This window comes from Vicia villosa, linkage group LG1 (genome assembly GCF_029867415.1).
Source record: "Vicia villosa cultivar HV-30 ecotype Madison, WI linkage group LG1, Vvil1.0, whole genome shotgun sequence".
NCBI lineage: Eukaryota > Viridiplantae > Streptophyta > Magnoliopsida > Fabales > Fabaceae > Vicia > Vicia villosa.
The window spans coordinates 19,134,597-19,159,878 of NC_081180.1; the positions used below are offsets into that span (position 1 = coordinate 19,134,597).

Below are 25,282 nucleotides of genomic sequence, written 5' to 3' on the forward strand. Positions count from 1 at the left end.
ACTTGAATTATAAAACTTCGGTGGCATTTTGACTGACCAAAAAAAATTGTGATAAAAGTATTAAATTTAACAATTAATATTTTACAAAATTATCATTTAAAAAGACACTCTTTTTTCTTTTTTAATGTTATTTATAGTTTTTTCAAAGTGAAACTAATAATTTTGTTACTTTTCAAATAACAAAGGTTCTTTTATTTATAATATATTTAAGAGAAAATGGGTAATGCACCGACAGTGTAACCATGTATCCAATTTAATCACTCTTTTATTTTTGAAAAAAATTTAATGACATAACAAATTGGTGGTTGTTTATTGAATGACAGTGTAAAACTAGTTTTACACTATCAGTGCATATCCATTAAACCCTATATTTAATAAATTTAGATTTTTTTTATAATTAATAATTAAGAATAATTTTGATAAAAGTGAAATTAATATTAATTTAAATTTGAAAAAGGACAATTAAAAATAAACAAAAATTCATTAAAAAATGACATTTAAATGGAATGGACGGAATAATAATTTATGTTCTTATTATAATAATTATTATAAATAGGTGGAAAATGTAATAAACTATAAAAAGTCTAATAAAAAAGAAAAATCCCTTAAAAAAATTACAACCTTCTATGCTGAAATTTGAGGATGGTGACTTGATCCTCATTTTTATTTAATGTTATTAGTTGAAAATATATTTATTATTCTTAAATGAATGAAGACCAATTTTGGTCCCTCACAAATATTACACAAGTTAAATTAGTCCCTCACAAAAAAATAGACTCGACTTAATCCCTTACAAAATTTAACCAGATTATAGTAGTTCTTCTGCTAATATTTTTTTCAAACAGGGTTTTTTATTTTTAATTTCATTTTTAAACCATTATGAATTAATAATATCAAAAAAGCTAAAATTATTTCCTATAAAGAATCGAACACATTGTCTTTAAAAGACATCTTTGTGCCTTTGTCACTAGGTCAATATACATTCATGATAAATAATTCTCATGATTTCTACTAATATTGAGGAATTCTGTACATATATTTTTACCTATGAGGTCTCAAACCCAAGTTCTTCAAGTTAAATAATATTTACACAAATCAATTTCTATTATTAATAAAGTGACTATCATTTACAACTAGAAAAATCTATTTCTATTGTTAGTAAAGTGACTATTTTTATGTGTAATCTAGTAAAGTGACTATTTTTATGTGTAATCTAGTAAAGTGACTATTATTTACAAGAAGACAAATCAATTTCTATTTTTAATAAAGTGAGTCAACTAGACAAATCAATTTCTATTGTTAATAAAGTGATTATCATTTACAACTAGACAAATTAATTACTATTGTTAGTAAAGTAGTTGTCATTTACAATTACACAAATCAATTTCTATTGTTAATAAAGTGATTATCATTTACAACTAGACAAATCAATTTCTACGGTTAGTAAAGTGACTATTAATACAACCAGACAAATCAATTTCTATTGTTGGTAAACTGACTATTATTTACAAATAAACAAATCAATTTCTATTGTAGTCCCATAAGCTAAATAGGATGTCTGTCGCAAATGCTAAAGTTGGAATGCTACAACAATGCGAAGAAGCTGAAGCTCAATCATTGAAGATCAAGAATCTGAAACCGAAGGACAAGATAAAGAAGAGAAGATTACTACAAGATGCAACTCAACATTCATCATAAACATTCATCATAAACATTCATCATAAATATCTTTGTAGAATCTTGTAAATGTGAATAGGAATTAGTTTAAATGTAATTATTTAGTGTAATTACCGCTATAGCCCTGTAACCTTTATATATACGAGAAATAATAATGAGGAAAGTATCAAGCCAAGAATTATTGACATGGTATCAGTAGGTTTTCGATCAAACCTGTGAGTTTTAGGTTAATCTTGGCTTTATTCAGCGACACCCCACTGGGTCGCTCTTGAAATCGTCCCGGTAGATCTCGTTTCTCGGTAATTGAAATCATCTCGGTTCTCGGCAATCTCTTCCAAGATTGCGATTCTAATCTCGGGTGCTTACAAATCGTGTTTGCTTTGATCGTGTTATCGTATCGGTGTCGGCAAGTATTCTGAATTAGGGTTTTGACTCGGTGTCGCCAAGTATTCTGAATTAGGGTTTTGACTCGGTGTCGGCAAGTATTCTGAATTAGGGTTTTGACTTGGTGTCGGCGAGTATCCTGAATTGGGGTGTTGATTTGGTGTAGGCAAGTATTTTCTTCAGTGTTCCGTTGGTGTTTCTTGTTTCACGTTAACAAAATTGTTACGTTAACAGAATTGTTCTTAAGTCATCTCTGATATTATGGCTTCCGAAGAAGAGATAGATCATATTTGTGTTCGTTTTACCGGAAAGAATTATCTTGTTTGGGAATTTCAATTTCGGATGTATGTCAAAGGGAAAGGATTATGGAGTCACTTGGACGATGTCTCTTTGGCACCGTCAGAGACAACTGACTTAGATGCATGGGAAATAGAAGATGCTCAGATTATCACTTGGATTCTCGGTACTATTGATCCTCACATGATTAATAATTTGCGATCTTTTTCCACTGCCCAAGAAATGTGGAACTACTTGAAGCGTATCTATAACCTAGACAACGCGGCCAAACGTTTTCAATTGGAGCTAGACATTGCCAATTACAAACAAGGCAATCTGTCCGTTCAAGAATATTATTCTGGTTTTTTGAATTTGTGGACAGAACACTCTGCGATTATACATGTTGATGTTCCCAAGAGTTCTCTCGCGGATGCCCAAGAGGTCTACAATACTAGTAGGCGAGATCAATTTCTCATGAAGCTTCGTGCAGAATTTGAGGTTGTCAGAGGTGCTCTGCTGAATAGGAATCCTGTTCCTTCTTTAGATACATGTGTTGGTGAACTTCTCAGAGAGGAACAACGTCTTGCTACTCAAGGATCCATGTCTCACGGTGTTGTCATTTCTGAGTCTGCTATGTTTGCATATGCTCCTCAGAGTAGAGGTAAAGGTCGTGATATTCGACATGTCCAATGTTTCTCTTGCAAACAATTTGGACATTTTGCTCAGAGTTGCAGTAAGAAGTTTTGTAATTATTGCAAGCAGCGGGGCCATATTATCTCTGATTGTCCCACCCGTCCTCCACGATCAACACAACGTTCGGTGCAAGCATTTCCTGCTAGTACAAGCTCTGCAGTTGGTCCTTCCATCACCAATCCATCTAATGGTGGTGCTCTCCAACCTGAAATAATCCAACAGATGGTACTTTCCGCTCTTTCAACCTTGGGAATTCAGGGTAAGTCTTCGAATGTTTCCTGCCCGTGGTTTCTTGATTCTGGTGCATCCAATCACATGACAGCCTCTTCTGAATACTTGCACAATTTACAATCTTACCATGGTAATCAGAAAATTCAAATTGCGGATGGTAATGCTCTCTCTATCACGAATGTTGGTGACCTCAACTCTGATTTTCGGGATGTGTTTGTAGCACCTGGACTTGCTTCCAATTTATTATCTGTTGGTCAATTGGTTGATAATAATTGTAATGTAAATTTTTCTCGTGATGGTTGCCTTGTGCAGGAACAGGTGTCGGGGAAGGTGGTTGCGAAGGGGTCTAAAGTGGGAAGACTGTTTCCACTTCAGTTTATTTCTAGTCATTTATCTCTTGTTTGTAATAATGTCTTGAATTCTTATGAGGATTGGCATAGAAAATTGGGTCATCCTAACTCTGCTGTTTTATCTCATTTATTTAAAAATGGTTTATTGGGAAATAAAAATGTTGTTTCTAATGCCTCTCTTTCATGTTCTGTTTGCAAATTAGCTAAAAGTAAAACACTTCCTTTTCCGTCTGGTGCTTATCGGGCTTCCTCTTGTTTTGAAATGATTCATAGTGATGTATGGGGTATGTCTCCTGTAGTTTCTCATGCTCGCTATAAATATTTTGTCACATTTATTGATGATTATAGTCGTTTTACTTGGATATATTTTCTTCGGTCTAAATCTGAAGTGTTTTCTATGTTTAAGAAATTTCTGACATATGTTGAAACTCAATTTCATGAAAATGTTAAAAGTTTTCGCTCTGATTCTGGTGGTGAGTACATGTCTCGTGAGTTTCAAGAATTTCTTCAACAAAAAGGCATTTTGTCTCAACGATCTTGTCCCAATACCCCCCAACAAAATGGGATGGCAGAACGCAAGAATCGTCATTTGCTTGATGTGACCCGCACTTTACTTCTTCAAGCTTCTGTACCACCCCGATTTTGGGTGGAGGCTCTTTCCACAGCTGTCTTCTTGATCAATCGTCTTCCTTCTACGGTTATTGATCTCGATTCTCCTTTTTTTCGCCTTTTTAAAATTCAGCCTAATTATAATGATTTACATACTTTTGGATGTGTTTGTTTTGTTCACTTACCTCCATTTGAAAGACATAAGCTTGGAGCGCAGTCTGTTCAATGTGCGTTTATGGGGTATAGTCACTCTCATAAGGGATTTGTGTGTTATGATGTCACTAACCATCGTTTTCGCATTTCTAGGAATGTGACATTTTTTGATAATCAGTTTATGTTTCCATGTGTTTCTCCTGTCATGAATGATATTGTTACTCTTCCTAAGTTTTCTATTATGCCTCAATCTATAGAACGCTATAAATCAGGTCATGTATATGTCAGAAAACACAAACAGCAGGTTCCCTCACCCCTTCCCGACGCTGAACCGCCACCTGATCCTGTAACGGTTGAACCACGACGTTCTGGTCGAATATCTCGAGCACCAGATAGATATTCACCAGACAGGTATGATTCCTCACATACTTCTCTGACTGCCACACTCTCTAGCATATCTATTCCTACTTGCTATTCACAGGCTGTTAAAGATGTACGTTGGATAAAAGCAATGAATGAGGAACTTCAAGCTCTTCAAGAGAATTTCACATGGGATATTGTCTCTTGTCCTCCTGATGTTAAACCCATTGGCTGCAAATGGGTGTATTCTGTGAAATTGAATTCTGATGGGTCCCTCAACCGTTTCAAGGCTCGCTTGGTTGCCTTAGGAAACAAGCAGGAATATGGAATTGATTATGATGAGACATTTGCACCGGTTGCCAAAATGACATCTGTTCGTACAGTACTCTCTATAGCTGCTTCTAACGGGTGGACTCTTCATCAATTAGATGTGAAAAATGCTTTTCTTCATGGTGACCTGGCGGAAGATATTTATATGACTCCTCCTCAAGGTTTATTTCCGTTATCTAAGGGTGTGTGCAAGCTCAAACGCTCCTTATATGGTTTGAAACAAGCGCCTAGAGCATGGTATGAAAAATTTCGCTCCACTCTACTTGGGTTTTCCTTTACTCAGAGTCAGTACGATTCTTCTCTATTTATTCATAGAACATCTACTGGAATTGTCCTACTTCTTCTGTATGTTGATGATATGATTATTACTGGTTCTGATCATGCTTCCATTCAAAGCCTTAAACAGCAGTTACAAGCAGCGTTTCATATGAAAGATCTTGGTAATTTGCATTATTTTCTTGGTCTTGAGGTTCATTCTACATCCAAGGGCATATTCCTCCATCAACACAAGTATGCCACAGATTTAATTTCTATGGCTGGTCTGCAATCGGCTAATCCAGTGGATACTCCTCTTGAGGTTAATGTTAAATATCATCGTGATGATGGTGATTTGTTGCATGATCCCTTATTGTATCGTCAACTCGTGGGTAGCCTTAATTACTTGACTATTACTCGCCCCGACATATCATTTGCTGTTCAACAAGTAAGTCAATTCATGCACTCTCCTCGCCACCTTCACTTGGCAGCAGTTCGTCGTATAATTCGTTACTTGAAGGGAAGCTCTCATCGTGGTTTATTCTTTCCTACTGGAGTTCCTCCTAAACTGAGTGCTTATAGTGATGCCGATTGGGCAGGGTGCCCTGATACTCGACGATCTGTCACTGGTTGGTGCATGTTTCTTGGCTCTTCATTGATCTCATGGAAAAGTAAGAAACAAGCGAGAGTCTCTAAATCTTCTACTGAATCTGAGTATCGTGCCATGTCTGCTGCTTGTTCTGAAATAATTTGGCTTCGTGGTCTTTTGGCTGAACTTGGATTTCCTCAAATAGAGCCAACTTCACTTTATGCTGACAATACAAGTGCCATCCAAATTGTTGCGAATCCTGTTTTTCATGAACGCACCAAACATATTGAAGTTGATTGTCACTCAATCCGTGACGCTTATGATGACAGAATAATATCACTTCCTCATGTCAGTACTCAGTTGCAGATTGCAGATATTCTTACCAAGGCTGTTCCGCGTCCACGTCATCAGTTTCTTGTTAGCAAATTGATGCTCATTGACAAGCAGCATCAATTTGAGGGGGGATGTGAATAGGAATTAGTTTAAATGTAATTATTTAGTGTAATTACCGATATAGCCCTGTAACCTTTATATATACGAGAAATAATAATGAGGAAAGTATCAAGCCAAGAATTATTGACAGTAAAAGCAATGAGTTGTTGCTCATATCTTGCTCAACATTTTTGTGTTGCTTATACTTAAACTTTTGTGTAATTTGCTTTTAAGAAGCAACCTTGTAAACACAAAGTTAATCAATTTTGATTAATTGTTCCTTAAGTGACTAGTCTTAGTCTGTATACTCAAGAAGACGGTGACTGGTTGTCATCGTGGGAAATCTTCTTTAAGGACCACTTGGGTCAGAATTCTTAAAAGAGTCGTTGATTGTTATATCTCTTAAGGGACCAGTTGGGTCAGGATTCTTAAGGAATCACTAATAATTTGGTCAATGTGCTTTGGAAAAATCTTCTTTAGGGGACCAGTTAGGTCAGAATTCTTAAAGAAGTCATTGATCGTTATATCTCTTAGAGGACCAGTTGAGTCAGAATTCTTAAGGGATCTTTAACAGAATTGATCAATGTTTTGTTGTTAGTCACCGGCAATTGGCCCGTGTAATTGCAATCATTTTTATGATTAGTGGATTAAGTCATTTTCTAAGGCAAAATTATCTTGGCGGGTGGACAGGACTAACCTTTTCTAAAGGGAACCTAGATAAATGAATGTGTCATCTTTCTATTTTTTGCATGCGTTAATGTTTATCTAAACGGATATTTTTCTAAGAAGGGAAAAGTTTTGAAAACCCAATTCAAACCCCTCCTTTCTTGTGTTTTTCTCTACCTTCAATTCTTTACCCAGATCAAGCCCTTACCACCGCGCTAAAAGCAATTCCTTGTAGCCATAACGCAACTATATTTCCTTATAGTGCGCCTCTTCAAGGGGCCTACCTGGGCCACCTAATACACTTGTGTAGGCGCCCATGGGTGGGATGTTAAGCCCTTCGAATCCCTCAGGTTGACGCTGGATTAAATAATCCAACAATCTCCCCCAGTGTTAGTCGGGGGAAATCGAACCCATGACCTTGCTCTGATACCACTTTACTTGAATTAAGCACTTACCGATGCACTAAAAGTAATTGCTTGTAGCCAAGACGCAACAATATTTCCTTATAGTGAACCTCTTCAAGGGGCCTACCTGGCTCACCTAACACACCTGTGTAGGCGCCCATGGGTGGGATGTTAAGCCCTTTGAATCCCTCAGGTTGACGCTGAGTTAAATCATCCAACAAATATCTCTTATTCTGATGGCATTAGCTTGCTCATTATTTCTCATACAAACAACCCCAAAGTCATCGGTCTCGTAAGTTAAAGAAGATCACACCTTGAGGTAGCGTGAGTAGAAACACCGCTATCAACCACCCAATATATCTCATTATAGGATAGATTGATATTTTTGCACAATTATCACAAAAAACAAAGAAATCCTCAACAATAGCAACATCTTCATTATTGTTACCTTCCTTTTGTCATTGTTGTAGCTATTCTTGTTGTTTTTCTTTTCAGCTTCCGGCAATACCTTTTTATGTGTCCATTTTTCCCGCAATGATGACACTCAATATTATAGAATCTATTAAAGTCTCCTTGTGATTTATCATGTCATGTCTCACGATTACTTGAACCTCTACTTTGATATCTCCCCCACAATTCGGTATGCAACACCTTAGAATGTGAATAAGAACCTTATGACTTATGCCCTAACTCCTCATTCAACACACTAGTTTTAGCCAAGTCCGTCGAGATGATACCATTCAGGACAGAGTTAGAAAAAAATGTCCTAAAAGTCTCCCAAGAGAGCGAGCATGAGTCACCAAGCCTACATGATTCAAAACATTATCATCCACACGAATGTAACCACAAACTTGTCTATGCAACAAAGTTCATTATTCATAACTCTTTCCATTAGGTTTTTCACTAGAGAAAACAACCTTTAACATAAAGCAAATTTTTCATCTTCCCTTTCTAAACATTATGGTTTGATCCATTCAAACTCACCATCTTAGATGTGTTCGTCTCCATCGTTACACAAATCAAATCACGGCTCTAGATACCACTTGTTGGGAGGAAATCCACAACGCAACAAAATAATTCAACACAATCTCTCCCAAATACCAAATGCAGCGACAATCAACAAAACAAACCAAACAACACAACACAATTTTAGCATAGAAAAACCTCTGTTAACTAGGAGTAAAAAAACACGGGATCCGTAAGCTACTTAAATCTCCACTATAATCAAACAATGGGTACAATCAAGGTTTTCTCTAACACTAGTTAGAGGCATACATCAACATACTCAGGACTGACAATCAATCTCAGAATACAACAAGTAAGAGATACAATCAACCAAAAAACAACCACAAAAATAGCACCTCAGAAAACCACTAGATAGACAGATCTAGAAAACTCAAAATTAGATCTCCACCATTCAGAATGTACCTCTATGAATGTTGAACACTGCCACAAAAAATCAGAACGATCTGACGGTTGGATTGTAAGAAAATTTCAATCTCGTGGGACTGATCTATGCTGAATTGGGGTTGCGGGAATTTCACCTTTTTCTCTTCTTTTCTTTGTTGTTGCTCACCCAAAGAATGAAATGACCTAAATCTCTTTGTTGGATAATAACAAAGGCTTACACATATCTGGGCTACTAACCCACATTCATTTGGGCCACTCCAAATAGCCCAACACAGCCCCCGTTTCAGATTCAGCTAATATTAGGCTAATAGTAACACAACTCAAACGCTCATTTCTCCTTCTTTCTTTATCAATGGCAACAATTCAATACTTACCTAAAGAAGCAGAAAAGTAACATACTAGTTGCCAGTTTATGACTACATCAGGGTTGTTAAAATAACCTGGTAGTTTGGTAGAGGAACATAGCAATTAGAATGATGTTTGTCATTAACAAAAAGTTACCTTATGCATTAGTCGTATTATAGTTTGCATTAAAAGAATCAGAATCAATATTAAATGGATATAAACCAAAACAACAAGGCACAGAAAGTTACCTTCCTGTCAACATAATCAGCCCGTCAGCCCAGAATCTAACCCGAGCTCTCTCGAATAAGGACCAGAAGGTAACATGTGTCAAGTCCCCCTCTTTGTACTTGTAAAGTTGTAATTGATACCATTTTCTCTTAGAACAAGAGAACTCAGACCCTCATCCCAAATGTGCAGCCCCAGTAATCGAATAAAACCAACTCATCTACTATTGCTTACTTTGGGAAAGAATGCCAGTCAGACAAGAGCAAGAGGATCACAAAAAGCTCAAGAAACAAATACGGCTACAACAATGAAGTGATTTGCAGACAGTTTACTCTTGTCAATTGACAGTGAAAATTTGAAAATATCAGAGTTGAAAAATGAAATAGAATGCCTAGGAAAGCAAGAACAATTTTTGCTCATAGATAAGAAAGAGTGAAAAATAATTCATATTGAAAAGAAAAGTAACTTAAGAAAAGAGAGAAAGAAAAGAATAGTGCATTAAGCCACAAGTCCGCCAGGGATTGTGTACATCGGCCTCCACTAGGGGCGGAACATTTCATAAGGTGTCTTGTGAAAGTAAGCTGAACCCCTCTAAGCTATATGGCCAACGGTATCAAGCTACGAATTTGAGACGGTGAGAATAAAAGATAAACGAAACTTCTTTAATGATTTTGAGCCGCTTAATTGAATTGTCTGTCATACAAAAAACAGTAATTTGAGATTGAGAAACAGAACCTGGAGATCCTGACTAACTGCATGTCCCTTTCTGCAACTCAACTTCCACTGTTTCGATAACAATAACATTACAGCACTACTGTAACTATTGCAAGTAGGTGAGTGGATCTGTTCAGCAGACAACAGAATGATCGTAAAATTATGAGATTCCTAAGTATGTGTTATCCTGGCTTCCATTTTGCAAACTAGAACAGAGTTTATTCCATTGAAGTTGTGACACAGGACGTTTATAAGACACTCTCCATCACTGACAAGCAAGAAACAATATTTGATAACACTGATGATGATAAGCATATATACTAGTTAATTGTGTCATATGTAAAAAAGGGTGTATATTTGAAGGAATGGGAGGGGAAGAATGTGTAGGAGAATATTCAAGGTCTCTTGAATTTTCCTTGAAGATTGTATATAGCTTCTCATTCTTCCCTTCTCTGGCTCGTTTTAGAATCGGTAAAGATTTGATTTTGGTTCTTACATAAATTTCTAACTCATGTGCATTGCAAAAATAGAGAAAAGCTGACACAGTCTTCTACGCAACAAAAGTTCATTGCAAAAATTAAGTATGCCGAAAATGTTATGTATTAGAGTTTAGAAGTTGGAGAAAACCAGCAACAGAATTATTCACGGATATTGTCAAACAGGGGTAATGGATCAACAAGGATACACATCTAGAGAACATTCATTCAACAAGATCAAAGCTCATAATCGACATATAATTCACTCCTAAACTGATTGATTAGAGCAAAAAGCATTATGACCTCTAAAGCTCATATTGAGAATAAGTTGTATTCGCATCATTCACCATCCAAAGCATTGGCCAGTGCCTTCTCTACCTTGGACATTAGAGCACATTGACAAACTCTTTTGTACATACAAATATTTGTCCCCTCTAAAGAAAGAGCAAAATATGGGAAATTTGTGACTGTTCTTTTCAGTAAAAACAGACAAATAAATAACGAGATTGACACCTCTAAAGTGTGATCTTCATATACATGCCTAGATCATACAAAATTGATATTATTTTTGAACAAAATCAACTATATTGTTATAAATAAACTTGAATTGGTGAATAACATGATCAACTAACCTTTCAAAACAACTGTAACTTTATCAGAAACATAGATATTTGAATAATGCAATCAACCTAATCAACTAGTCCTAATCAAAATCTTTGACAAAAACATTATCACTAGGCCAATCGACATTTAGTTCACAACAATAACCTAAATTCCAATCTAAGTTTCAATGGCAAAGACTAACAAACACTAATCTGATGATTCTGAGTCAGAATTCTCTATACCAGAATCTTCCTCCTGCTCCGACAAACCTTCTTCCCGCTCCTTAGCAGCCACATCCGCGAAAAGCTCCAGCGCCTCAATAGCTCTCTTCCTCGCTCCCACCGCAACCATAGCTCGTCTCTCAGCATCCAACCGAATCGCAACCGCGGCTCTAGTCAAAGTATTAGCCGAAATCTGAGCAGCAGCAGCGAGCACCTTATTGGCATGAAAATCAATCCCTCTCCGATCAACCTTAAAGTAAGCAAAATTCGGATCCGCGCAAGACGGACAGAGGAAAGCGAAATCAGGCGTGGACGAAGGAAGGACACACGATCGGTGAGCGATTGAGGGGCAGCGGATGCACATGAGGTGGAGGTTAGGGATGAAGGAGTCGTTGAAGAGTTCGAAGCAGATGGGGCAGAAAGTGCCTTGCTGTTGCTTGAGGACGCAGTTGGTGCAGAAGCGACGGTTGATGGCTCGGTAGGTGATTGTGTGGAGGAAGAGAGGAGAGGTTGGGGTGATGTTGCAGCAGTCGCATGGGTCCGGAGAGGGGTGAAATGGATTCATCGGAATGGCATTGATGGAGGGTGGAGAGGAGTAACGGTAACCCTAGAAATGAAGTCGAAGTGTAAGTAGGAAAATATTGGTGGGAACTAGATCACTATACTATGTTCTTCACAATGTTGTTGTCTTTTTTTTGGTAACTAGTACTTTATCCCGTGCGATGCACATGTTTAGGCGGGATTTTGATCTAAAATTGGCGCCTAAACATGTATTCTGTTTTAATATATTAAAGATAACACGTGATGTATTTTCTTAATTATACGAGGGGGCAAAAGAAAGATAAGAAACTATTTTATTAAAACAATGTTTGGATTGATTAAATATGATCAAAAGGAGTGAAATGAAATAAAGTTAGCTTCTATCTTTTTGTATCGATTAAAAATAGATGGAAAGTGAAATGAAATAAAATAAAGTTAGCTTCTATCTTTTTGTATCGATTAAAAATAGATGGAATTGACTAGAATCTAATGGAATTTATCATATCTTATTTTATATTTTTTATTTTATTTTATATACTATTTAATTTTATATATTTGAATTTTTATTATGGTTTCATTTGATTTGGTTCGATTTTTTGGTTGAATTGTTATCAAGTTTTAAATTATTTAACCTCGAGATGGAAAAAAAAGAGAAGTAAAATTTAATGACGTCTCTATGGAAATCCTTAGCCTTAATTCCAATATTTGCATTTAAGATGCTAAGAACTATCTAAAAGACAAGGACCTACAAAATTATATTACAACAATTTTTTGAATTATTATTTATGGGTGACACTTTTGTATATCAATTGATTTTGACGAACTATATTATATGAAGCATTAAAAGCTAATGAATTGTTGATAAAGGATGAAGATGTTAAATTAATCAAAACATAAGACGTCAAAAGATCTTTGCCGCCATACGAGGCAATATGATTGTTGGACGTTCACTTAAGGATCATTGTCATCCTAAGAGGCGATATGATTGTTGGACCTTTACTAAAGGTTCCTTGTCGTCCCGAGAGGCAATATGATTGTTGGACCTTCACTGAAGGATCCTTGCCGCCCTACGAGGCAATATAATTGTTGGATATTCACCTAAAGATCCTTGTTGATCTTCGAAGAAATATGATTGTTGGACCTTCACTAAAGGGTCATTGTCGCTAAGAGTGAAAATAAATCAAGCCAACTAACAAAAGCCTACGACCTAGCCTGCACAGAACTCATGCCAAACCAATAATTTTTTAAAATAGAAAGACATATGCTTTTTTATAAGTCTATTTAGCTAAAAAGGCTATGGCACAAACCATAAAAAATCTTTTAAACCTATCACATTGGCTTATTTAAATAAACATGAATACCTTTATTATTATTATTATTATTATTATTATTATTATTATTATATTGTATTTTATAATTTGAATTAAAATACGAAAAAAATATTGCTTAGTTATCTTGAAGAACTTATGAAAATAAGTTAAAAAACACATGAACAATGTCTCAATTCATTATCATAAGTTGTATTCATAAGTTCTCTCAAATAAATAGTATCACAAAACTTATGCTAATAGGTAAACTCGAATGAGTCAATAAAAACAAATATTTAGTCTCATAGATATTTTAATTTATTAGTCTATGTAACATTAGTTGAATAACTTATTTACAAATATTCAAATGAAATAGACTTTTAAGTATGCTAGCAAGCCAATCAGGCATTCGAAAAGACTAAGGTCATGCCTAAAAATAAGCCTATGATAGGCTATAAGTCAGACTTAAGCTTTGAAGTTTTTAGTAGGTCAAACTCCGGTTGGCAAATCCTAACTTGACACAGCCTATTCCCACCCCTACTTGTCACCTTACGAGGTAATATAGTTGTTGCACCTTCATTGAAGGATCCTTGTTGCTCTAAGAGGCAATATGGTTGTTGGACTTTCACTAAAGGATCCCGATCGCCCTAATAGGCAGTATGATTGTTGGATCTTCACTGAAGGATCCTTATCACCGTAAGAGAAAATATCATTGTTGGACCTTCAATGAAGAATATTTGTCGCTCTAAGAAGCAATATGATTGTTGGACCTTCACTGAAGGATCCTGACCATCTTATCGAGCAACATACTATTGGATTGTTTGCCAAAGCGGACTCAACTCGCCCCATGCAAAACTTGGGGGACTGTCCCATGAGGGAAATCTACTCAGTTGGGGCGACATAAAGGAATACTTGTCGAAACTAATTATGAAGAAAGAAGTCTGAATGTAATAAGGCGAATCACCACAAGGTTAGAATATTTTCATTAATAAGACCATGAAAGGAGATGTTACAGAACCTCTCTAAGAGACAATAAAACAAATAGTACAAAAACATATGCCTAAGAGTTGGACAAACTCCCATTTACAAAGTTTCGCCCGGGGAACTCGATTATCTAAGTCTCGCCTAAGGGACTCGATTATCTAAGTCTCGCCTAAAGGACTCAACTATCTAAGTCTCGCCCGAGAGACTCGTCTTTACTAAAATTTGCACGAGGGACTCGATTACCTAAGTCTCGCCTAAGAAACTCGCCTTAAGGACTTGATTATCTAAGTCTCCCTTGAGGGACTCGACTATCTAAGTCTTACGCGAGAAACTCGCCTTTATAAAGTCTCACATGCGGCATTTGACTACTTAAGTCTTGCTTACAAAGTCTTTCCTGAGGGATTCAACTATCTAAATCCCGTCAAGAAACGCACCTTAACGAAGTCTCGCCTTAGGGACACAACTATCTAAGTCTCGCTTGGAAATAAATTACTCGCATCTCGATTAAATCACTTCGTCGTTTCCAAAGCCTCATGCTTAACGGATTGTGGTCTGGAATAATTTTATTGGGCCTTAGAATAGATAGTTCTAAAAGACATAAGCATAGTCAACTACATCAATGTTGGACAAGCACCCAACACAGGGAACTAAGCCGCCCGAAACAGTGGAGCGGTCCGCCAAAAAAAAGGTAAATAGGGCGCCCAAATCGGTCAATTCGTCTGCCCACGTAGCTAGTAAGGTTTATAAGCAAGTAACTAAACAAATGACCGATTCAAAGATAAAACCATCTCTGCTATAATTTGAGGAGAACAAGTCTTCCATTACCTCCACCTTTTTTTGGTCATGGGAGGAGGAAAACCACTCCTAACTTTTTAGCCCATTCCAAAAGAGTCGTATATTTTAGAATTGAGGACATCTACCTAAGTTTACAAAAATCTCGCAAATATATAGTCTATTGAAACCCTCCCAAACAGACTTTATAAATTATTATAATTTTAGTGAGTACTTCTCATAAACCTCAATAATAATTTCTAGTTTGGTTAATGAAGTACCTCAACATAGTTGAGTTAAATAAATATAAAATTTTATTTATGTTCTAAACTTTTTTTTTTTATAATTTTTATAATATTTTTCATTATTTGAAGAAAAGAGCATTTTGTTAAAAGTGTCTTTTTTCAACTTTTTAAGAATCAAGAAAATACACAAATTTTAATAATTTTAATACGGTTATTTATCTTTTCTTATAATACCTTAATAAATTTTCATTATAGTTTATGCATTTTTTCTTAAAAAAATTAAAAATAATAACTAATAAATAATAAATATTACCTTAAAATTTAAAAATCATAATTAAATACCAACGCATTTTTTCAAAACATCTTTTCTCTCCTCACCAATTTGTAAGACCATGTGCAATGGGTTTTAAACTCAACATGCAAAATCTCCTCCAATGGGTGTTGAGAGAGGTGTTGAGTGTGTGCTGGAAGAGAGAGGTGTTGAGAAAACTTAACACAATTGAGGCTGACGCAGGGGACACGTGGCAACAGATGAATGACTGAGTGAAAATAAAAATAAAAAGTTGTGGGGTGGGGTGTTGAAAATAAAAATAAAAAGTGGTGGGGTAGGGTGTTGAGTGAAAAATCATTGGAGAGGGTAAAAGTTGAATGAGAGTTGAGTTATTAGGTGGAAGAAAGAGAAAATGATGTGGAGTGTTGAGAGTTGAAAAAGTGGGTGTTGAGTGTTGAAACCATTGTACATGGTCTAATTGTAACATCTGTAACCTACCAATATACTGTAGCAGCATATAAACGGCAAGAGAAAATAAAAACTTAAAAAAAAAAAAAAAACAAAGAAAGCAACGAATTGTGGAAATTCAAAAGAAAGAAAACCCCAAAACCTGTTTGAAATTGAATTGAAATTTGAAAACATGGAACCAGAAGACTGGGATTTGAGCGCCGAAGACCTCGATTCCCTTGAAAGAGACGCTTTTCAGAAGATTGCTCAACTCCGCTCCAACCCTCCTCCTCCTTCAAACCCCTCTACCGCTTCACATTTTCAAAGAGTAAAGTTCCATTCTTTTTCAAATTATTCTTTTCCGTCATTTTTTTCGTATCACTCATTCATTACCATAATCTCTCTCATTTTAGGTTGATGCTTTGCCTCAAGGAGCTAGAACACTCCCTCACTCATTAGTGAAACCAGGGACAACAAACAACACTAACAAGAGTATACATGCTTGTTTTTTCATCATTGTTTATGTTGGTTTTTTATTTTTATTTTTCTATGTTGGGATTTATTACATTTATTTGTTTTTTTATAAGCAGATGAGCAGCATTTTAAAGAATTGATTAAAGCTTCTGTCAAATTTTTTCTTCATTCAAGTGGAAATGTTGCAGCAAAATTTCAATATGATCAGGTTATTAGGATTTATTATCATTGATCTTGTATACGAGCCGGTGAAGAGCTTTGTGGTTTATGCTTTAGATTTTTGTAATGTTTTTGTGTTAGGTAATAGTGGCTGCTTTTAGAAGAATCCCTAAATCTACTTGGAATGCTAAAGAAAGGTATGTATGTCTCTCCGCTTTTACTCCAATGCGTGTGCGCGTGAGTGGCGAGTGAATTGTTTATCTGGATTTTTTGTCTGTTTTGTTGTTTTAGTTTATGAAAGCTTTTGAGTCTGCAGGTTATGGATTTTCCCTTTATCTTCCTTGTCAGAAGCAGAAAAGGTTCTTAGAGAAGTATCTGGTTATAATGTTCAGGTAATAACTTCTTCCGTCTATGTGGCTGATCTGAATTTTCCGGCTTGAGAGAATCCTTAGTTTTTCATGAACGAGAGAGATAGATTATTATGGAAGTAAAGCATCATATGTGAATAATAGAACTGGGTATTGAAGTTGGGGTCACTAATTCAATAAATGTATTGATCATTGAATCATATTATAATCTGTTATGTTAGAGTGAGGACTAGTAAGGATGTTTGCCATGTTTTGTGATTTTTATCTGATATGATTTTGGTCCTGAATTTATATTTGTTCTAGCCTTCTCCCTACATTTATGCAAATTATTTTACAGGTGGAGAACTTAGATCCCTTAGTGCAGCGTGCTATTGCTGCTGCCACTTCTGTCCCTGATCTTCGAGGTATAAGCTGAATGTTTTGATTATCATTTTTTCTGTTCTCTCCTTTCTATATCAGCAATAGATTTATGTATATATTGGTTATTCCCCAAATAATTTCTGAAGTTTCTATTTTTTTGTCTTTACTGAAAGATCGGTATGATAAGATCCCTGACTATGTTGAAACAAAGCTTTTGCCATTTCAGCGAGATGGTATAAGGTATGTAATGGCTTGCTCATATTTTTCTCCTCAGTCTCACATTATATGGATTGTTCATTTTTTCCCTCTGTACTACTTGCCGTTGATTTTAGTTATTATTTGTTTGTTTTCAGGTTTATATTGCAGCATGGATGTCGTGCTTTTTTAGCGGATGAAATGGGACTGGGGAAAACGTTGCAGGCAATTTACCGCCTTAAACTAAATTATTTCCATACATTCAAGTTTCAACTGTTTTCTGCGTGTTTTATAGTAGTGCAACAAACATGCAACTTTTGTTGATTATCTTCCTTCTCCTACCTTCTGCATTTAAATAATGAGTATTTAGTATCTTCAATGTTAATTAAGTTATGGTAGAAATCACACTTGATGCTTGTATACCTTAATTCACAATAGTACACAAGAATCACATTGTAATTAATGTAGCATCCATGAATTGAGTATAGTTCTCTTTTGCAACTCCAGGTAATACGTTGGAGTTATGTTCTTCATTTCTTAGGTTGTTCCTTTGCTATGACTGCAACTACCTTTTAGTAAGGGTGAAAAGTAAAATTCTGTTTACAGTTCATACTACCCCTGCGCCATCAATGCGGAATAATTACTCTTGTAGGACTATGAAAACTTCTATCAATTTTGATTGACGACGCTGAATATCATAATCTGAACTAAAATTAGGCAGTAAAACTTTAAATTTTAAGTTGGGCAGATAATTCATATACTTAATTGTCTTAAGGCAATGCAATAATACATATCTGCTATGCATTTGTTTGTCTGTCAATGGTATAATCCTTTTTTTCCACTCGGAGAATTTTGTATGTTGCTAAATGTAAGTTTTTAGTCGATCAGATCATCCGCGTATAAATTGCTAGATATTATTTATTCTGACTTTGGTGACTGGGCAGGCTAAGTACTTGTTCCTCACCAGAATTACCCTTCTATTTCATAGGAGTCAACACTCAACATTAGTTTTGAAATAAAGCATAATTTGTGGATGCTTTTATTTACATGCATCTTCACATCAATTGTTGACGCTACCAAAGTCCCATATAATGATTGGAAATTCCTAAACTAGATAAGTAAAATAAACATTCTGGGCTTTTTATGCTTGTGTGGGAGAAGAGGAAAGTAGGCTTATGGGGGAGAGGATTCTGTTTATTGTTAATTAACTTGTGGTTTGGTTTGCCTCGTCTGTTTTTCCGTTCTTCCTTCTAAAAGAAAATTTGGCAATGTTTATTCTGTTGGAGTACCATATTACTGAAGAGTTACATGTATAGTTTCTATTGGTTTTTGCAGGCCATTTCTGTAGCAGCATGCGTTCAGGATTCATGGCCCGTTCTCATTCTTGCGCCATCTGCATTACGATTACAATGGGCTTCTGTAAGGGTTTTATTTCTATATTTTCATAATTTTTTGCAACACACTTGCTAACATATATCCTTATTGTTTTGCTTTGATTTAGATGATTCAACAATGGCTGAATATTCCTTCATCAGATATACTTGTATGTTTTCCACAATCCCTTAATTGACTTTTATTTATTTATTTTGTTTATTCCTTATATTGGTTGGTATTTAAAACTTTCAGAGATTTGTTTTTGGTGCTGTATGTTCCCTTCTGATTAAGTTTACCATATTGTAAGTTCTCTTACACTAGCCAATTATCATGATTAGGTTGTCTTATCTCAAAGCGGTGGATCAAATAGAGGAGGTTTCAATATAGTATCTCCAAGTGCCAAAAACCGCATTCATCTGGATGGACTGTTCAACATTATCTCATATGACATGGTGGCAAAGCTACAAAATACGCTTATGGAGTCTGACTTTAAGGTTAGCGCCATCCAGTTATCTTATTTTTCTCACTTCATTGTAATTCCTAAGTCCCAATCTTAACCATATGTCATTGTATGCTGTTAGTCTTCCATCAGAGGTACAGTGAGTACAATGAATGAAGTCGTCTATATATTATGACTAAAAGTGTTGAAATAAATGAAGTTGACAAAGTACTTGTTTGTTAATTGTAAGTGTCGTTATGTTCAACAGACAATGGTGCATTAAGCTAGGGCTGTTAAACGTGTTCACTGAAAAATGAATTGTGAAAATGTTGTAAAGATTGTTGAAGGCTACAGAGTACATATTAGGTGGAGAATTTATTATTATTGGGTTATATGTACTTTACCATCAGATATTTTCCCTTAAAAGATGACTGCGTCTCTATCTACCTGTGCGCATGTACTTCACCAATTGATGCTTATAAATCACATTCTTAGCTGCAAATTATTTTTGTCCAGGTTGTAATTGCTGATGAGTCTCACTTTCTGAAAAATGCTCAGGCAAAGAGGACAACTGCTTCTCTTCCAGTTATAAAGGTACTCATTCTTGAAAGCCATAATCACATGCTTGCTTCTGGTCTCTTTATACTTGGCTCTAGCCTCTAAAGTACATGTGTTATAAACGTAGAACACAAACATATAACAAAAGATAAAAGAGGTCTGTGGTGTCTGGTGTGTGCAAAGCACGTGCCAACTGCCAAGGGTCTCTCCTCTGAACCCTGATTACCTCCCCCTCCTCCCCAAGAGGGAAGTCTGGTGCTAAATGTGAAACATTTTGATTGGAAAATATATTAGCTTTGTTATTAGTTGCTGTAGAGAGTACATAGCTGCTGAGTAATACCTATTCAATTCTCTCATGCCTTCATTAAAATTTGTGCGCCAATTTCAGAAAGCTAAATATGCAATTTTGCTTAGTGGAACTCCTGCTTTATCCCGACCAATTGAACTATTCAAACAGGTAAGTTATTCATGTCTAGTAGGTCTAATACCTCATTAAGCTCAACATTGATGGAGGAATCTACATTTTGATAATCTCTTTGAAACTGTGTTATAGCTGGAAGCTTTGTATCCTGATGTGTATAAGAATGTTCATGAATATGGTAACCGGTATTGCAAGGGTGTAAGTAATCTCATCTTTGTTACACGTATGATTTTTAAATTAGCCACTTTCCTTTTACTTTTACTGGATAAATATTCCAGCTTGTCGTTTGCATGGATTTTCCAGGGAGTTTTTGGACTTTATCAAGGGGCAAGTAATCATGAAGAATTGCACAATTTGATGAAGGCAACATCGATGATTCGAAGGCTTAAGAAGGATGTTCTTTCTGAACTCCCTGTTAAGCGTAGGCAACAAGTGCGTACATTCATCATCCCCATTTTTCTCTGCAATCGGTTTATATAGTGCATACTTTGACCATGTTTTTTTATGAAGCTTATGGTGCAACTTAAAAGTTTGTATTTGTTTTATAATTGATTTTTAGGTCTTCCTAGACTTGGCCGACAAGGACATGAAGCAAATTAATGCTCTATTTCGCGAGGTAACTCAACATATGTGTTATTCATCTTGCGATGAGGATTGCATCATTCAGTTCTGTTAGGTTATAACTCAAGCTTGTTATGAAATGCAGTTGCTATGCGTCCTTACTCCTTGCAATATTCTTTTAGCTTACTTTATTGCGTCTAGCATTTCTCATAGGATTGTTGAATTTCAATGTTCAAACGAGTAAGTTGATTTGTTTCGTCTGGACTGTTTGGTTGGTATTCATATTACACGGATTTTATTTAACTTGTTTTTGTTAATAAATGAATTGTAGTTTGGCCTTGTGAGAGATGGAGAGATGTCTGGTTTACTTTTTACTTCTGAAATGGTTTGGAATGGGCTTTTAGGCATTTTTATCTAGAAACATGGCTGCAATTTTTTTTTTACCAATAATATGTTAAAAAACAGTAATATTTTTGTTGTGCATATGCAGTTTAAGGTGGTAAAAGCTGACCAGTATTGATTTTTGTTTTGCAGTTGGAGATGGTAAAAGCCAAAATTAAGGCAGCTAAATCACAAGAGGAGGTTGAATCACTCAAGTTTACTCAAAAGAATGTTATTAACAAGGTATTAATGGAAGCAGTTGTGCACATAGATTTAAGTGCACACCTTGTTTTGAAGATTGTTTTGCACTAGAAAATGTTTATAGTTAACTGCAATGCCTGCTCATATCCCTTATGCATGGCAGCAAATCTAAACATTATGATTTGTGTGACTTAACACCGAACCTTTGATTCATTCAATTCCAGATTTATACTGATTCTGCTGAAGCCAAGATTCCAGCTGTTCTTGATTATCTTGGAACTGTAATCGAGGTATGCTGCAGCTTTTTCTCTTTAAAGCAATCGAAGATTAATACTTTCAACTGCTGCGACCTATATGAACTTAAATAGCATTAAAAACTTTGGGTCTTGTTTTAGCTTTTTCACTCAATGCACATTAATGACTTTAATTCTACAAGGATATATAAGGTGTTACTTTGTTGTAACTTGTATCTGATCTCCTTAATTTTGACCCCTTCAAGTTCCTATATATAGTTAGCTATGCTCGAAATATTTGTGATTATTAACCTTCCACGAAACAAATTTGTGAAACTTCAACACTAGGTAATTTAAGTACATATTCCCTAGTGCAATGGAATTTTTAATATCTAAATTATATTTCCAAACCATAGATCTTGACGTACAAATATAATATGGAACAAGACAATGTAGGGCATTTTCTTCTAATGCAACAATTTATTTCGTAATCTTAATTAAAAAGGTGTCTGCTTCAATTTTGTTACCTTTATTTTTTTTTTCTTGTGATTAATCAAGCTGTTGATCACCATAGCATGTGGTAATTCTATGTATGTAATGATTGTTGCAGGCAGGTTGCAAGTTTCTTATATTTGCTCACCATCTATCAATGATTGATGCAATACACGAGTTTCTTCTTGTAAGGCCTCTTAAATTTTACATATTTCATCAATAAGCGATGCTAAACACTTATGAGAACTGTTCAAAATTTCCAGAAAAAAAAGGTTGGTTGCATCCGGATTGATGGAGGTACACCTTCTGGATCAAGGCAACAGTTGGTTACAGAGTTTCAGGAAAAAGATTCTATCAAGGCAGCAGTGGTATTGCAATTTCATTCCCATGTTTTATTGTAATTGTTTTTTCTGTTTGATCTGTCTAGTTTTGACTATAGTTCAGGTGTAAAATATGGTTGAATTTAGAGATAATAGTTTCTAGTTCATTTATTGTCCTGCAGCTATCTATCAAAGCCGGAGGTGTCGGGTTAACATTGACCGCTGCCAGCACCGTCCTCTTTGCAGAATTGTCCTGGACTCCTGGTGATCTAATTCAGGCCGAAGACCGTGTTCATAGAATTGGACAGGTATGTTTTCAAACATGGTTGTTAAGTTGAAAAGAAAGGAAAAGAGTTATCTTAAAGGCTGTTGTAGTTTAAAAGTCAGCATCAAGAGTAAGAGAGTACGGGCACGGTATTGTTTTATAAATTGTGGTGATATCCTAAAATTTTTTGATAGATTATCTCTTTAAAGAAAACATCTCTTTAATGAGAATATGTCATTGCTAAGCTTAGTTGATAGATAGTTCAGTATCCAACAACAATCTGTCATGTAATGATTATGACTTTCTCGCTTTTTTGTTTTCAGGTGTCTTCGGTAAATATATACTACTTGCTTGCAAATGACACAGTTGATGATATCATGTGGTAGGTTGTGTTTTTCGCAGTCCTCTAATTGACCTGACATCTTTGATGCATTGATAATAATCTTATAATTTTCCACATGACAGGGACGTAGTACAAGGCAAACTGGACAATTTGGGACAGGTATATCTCTATTTTGTTTGGGAACTCTGTCACATGTAGTGCAATTTGAAAGTATTTGTAAAATCAGTTTCTACACAGTATAATGCTAAAAGATTGAGTTCTGCTTTGAGACGAATTCTGAACTTTAGTTATTGAAAAAAATCAGATGCTTGATGGCCATGAGAACACCTTAAAGGTCTCAGATGATCAGCCGCTATTGAGAAGCCCTGCAAAGTACTTAAAGGTCTCAGATGATCAACCGGCATTGAGAAGCCCTGCAAAGCAGAAAACTCTTGATCATTTCGTCAGAAGATGTGACAACAGCACGAGTGGATTGGAACATCAGTCATCCCCCAAACGTCCCCGATACTGACCCATAAGTTTTGTGTAATGGTAAGTAAATCCGGAACTGCTGTATAGATCATATAAAATAGGTGGTCAGCACAGCTGGATTTGCAACTAGCAACTCTAAACTATGCTGCTGGGATGACAATGGCTATGAAGTCTTACCCAATAGATTTTGGTTGTATTGCTTAACAACTTGTCCCCCTCTAGTTGTGTGTGGGACTTGTACATAGAATATTTTTAGATGAACGTAGTTTGTAAATTACTTTACTCAATGCAAATTTTTATATTGTCTCCATGTATGCTGCTAAGATGGAAAACCTGTTCACTCAAGGGGAGAAATTTGTTGAAAGAATCTGCGTTAATCATGATTTATAATTTGTTGTGTTCATTTGTTGAGAAGCAACCTCACGAAAAAAAGATTCTTGATTAGGAAGATATACATATTTTATAAAGTCAAAACTAATGTTAAAAATCTCACATCGGATAATATATGGCTTGAACATGTGCTTATAAGTGGGGACAATTCCCACCCTACTAGTCAGTTTTGTAGGGATGAGTTAGGTCCAACCACGTTTTTTAACAAGTATCATTACAAAGGGTCACTTCTAAAATAAAATTCATTAACCATTCAAACTCAATTGTTTAATTACATATTTTATGAAGTCAAAAGTAACATAACAATATATCAATAATATTTAGGTTCATTTTGCTTTTCTTTCGAAAACAATATAAAATTCATAATGACATATTATGAGATAAAGTTTTGTTTAAGCATATCTATGGGTTAGGGGGACGGAAATTGATTTTGGTTAAAAATAATTGGTAAATTCTTAGGTACTCATGATAAGTAGTTGGGTAGCGATACCTTGAGTGTAAGTGTTCACCAAAATAATTTGAAGATAAAGTAATTTAACTTTGAATAAATTTTTGTGAGAGTAAGTTCAACAATAAATTTTAATGTATTGATTTTAGTTAAATGTGGAAAATTGATTTTGGTTAAAAGTAATTTAAAGATAAAGTAGTTTAAGTTTGAATAAATTTTTGTGAGAGTAAGTTCAACAATAAATTTTAATGTATTGATTTTAGTTAAAAGTTATTTAAAGATTAAGTCGTTTATATTTGAATAAATTTTTGCATGAGTAAGTTGAACAAATCCTAACTTCAATTAAAATCTTTTTTAAAAAGCATAATCATTTATACTCAGGAACCATTATACTGAAATCATGAAGAATACAATCAACCATATCAGATCTTCTACACTTTCTAAATAATCCAAACATGAAACCTAACATACTCCAAACATGAAATCAAACATTATGAGAAATACTACACTTTCATAATCCAAACATACCAAACATGAATCCAAACATACCGAGAAGTACTACACTTTCATAAACCAAACATGAAACCAAACATACAGAAAAATTCTACACAATCAATTCTAAATACCGAGAAGTACTACACTTTCATAAACCAAACATGAAACCAAACATACAGAAAAATTCTACACAATCAATTCTAAATAGACCAAACGTAAAACCAAACATACAGAGAAACCAAACATAAACCAAAACATACAGAGAAATTCTACACTTTCATAATCAATTCTAAATAGACCAAACGTGAAACCAAACATACTCAAAACATGAAATCAAACATCAGAATGTGCATCCAAACAATACTT

The 25,282-nt window shown here is 35.2% G+C and overlaps 1 protein-coding gene and 1 pseudogene across 1 annotated transcript; one reads left to right on the forward strand and one right to left on the reverse strand.

Moving 5' to 3' along the window:
• Window positions 1–11,125: 11,125 nt before the first annotated feature.
• On the reverse strand, window positions 11,126–11,958 carry LOC131630245 (uncharacterized; annotated as a pseudogene).
• A 4,101-nt stretch (window positions 11,959–16,059) lies between these two features.
• On the forward strand, window positions 16,060–23,984 carry LOC131630249 (uncharacterized). The gene is made up of 24 exons (XM_058901048.1): window positions 16,060–16,296; window positions 16,382–16,460; window positions 16,559–16,650; window positions 16,743–16,798; window positions 16,918–16,993; window positions 17,307–17,373; window positions 17,503–17,569; window positions 17,683–17,749; window positions 18,860–18,943; window positions 19,026–19,067; window positions 19,237–19,392; window positions 19,854–19,931; window positions 20,284–20,352; window positions 20,449–20,514; window positions 20,620–20,748; window positions 20,876–20,932; window positions 21,412–21,501; window positions 21,684–21,749; window positions 22,303–22,371; window positions 22,448–22,552; window positions 22,687–22,812; window positions 23,093–23,151; window positions 23,235–23,271; window positions 23,417–23,984. Exons 1-24 carry the CDS (start codon window positions 16,162–16,164, stop codon window positions 23,621–23,623), a joined length of 2,079 nt encoding a protein of 692 aa, XP_058757031.1. The 5' UTR covers window positions 16,060–16,161; the 3' UTR covers window positions 23,624–23,984.
• Window positions 23,985–25,282: the final 1,298 nt, after the last annotated feature.

What these genes read in the sequence shown, in the direction of transcription:
- LOC131630249 (XM_058901048.1), top strand. Translation starts at nt 16,162, where the DNA reads ATGGAACCAGAAGACTGGGATTTGAGCGCCGAAGACCTCGATTCCCTT. An exon ending in TTATGGAGTCTGACTTTAAG is followed by an intron (nt 19,393 to 19,853) that starts GTTAGCGCCATC and finishes ATTTTTGTCCAG; the next exon opens with GTTGTAATTGCTGATGAGTC. An exon ending in GTAACCGGTATTGCAAGGGT is followed by an intron (nt 20,515 to 20,619) that starts GTAAGTAATCTC and finishes TGGATTTTCCAG; the next exon opens with GGAGTTTTTGGACTTTATCA.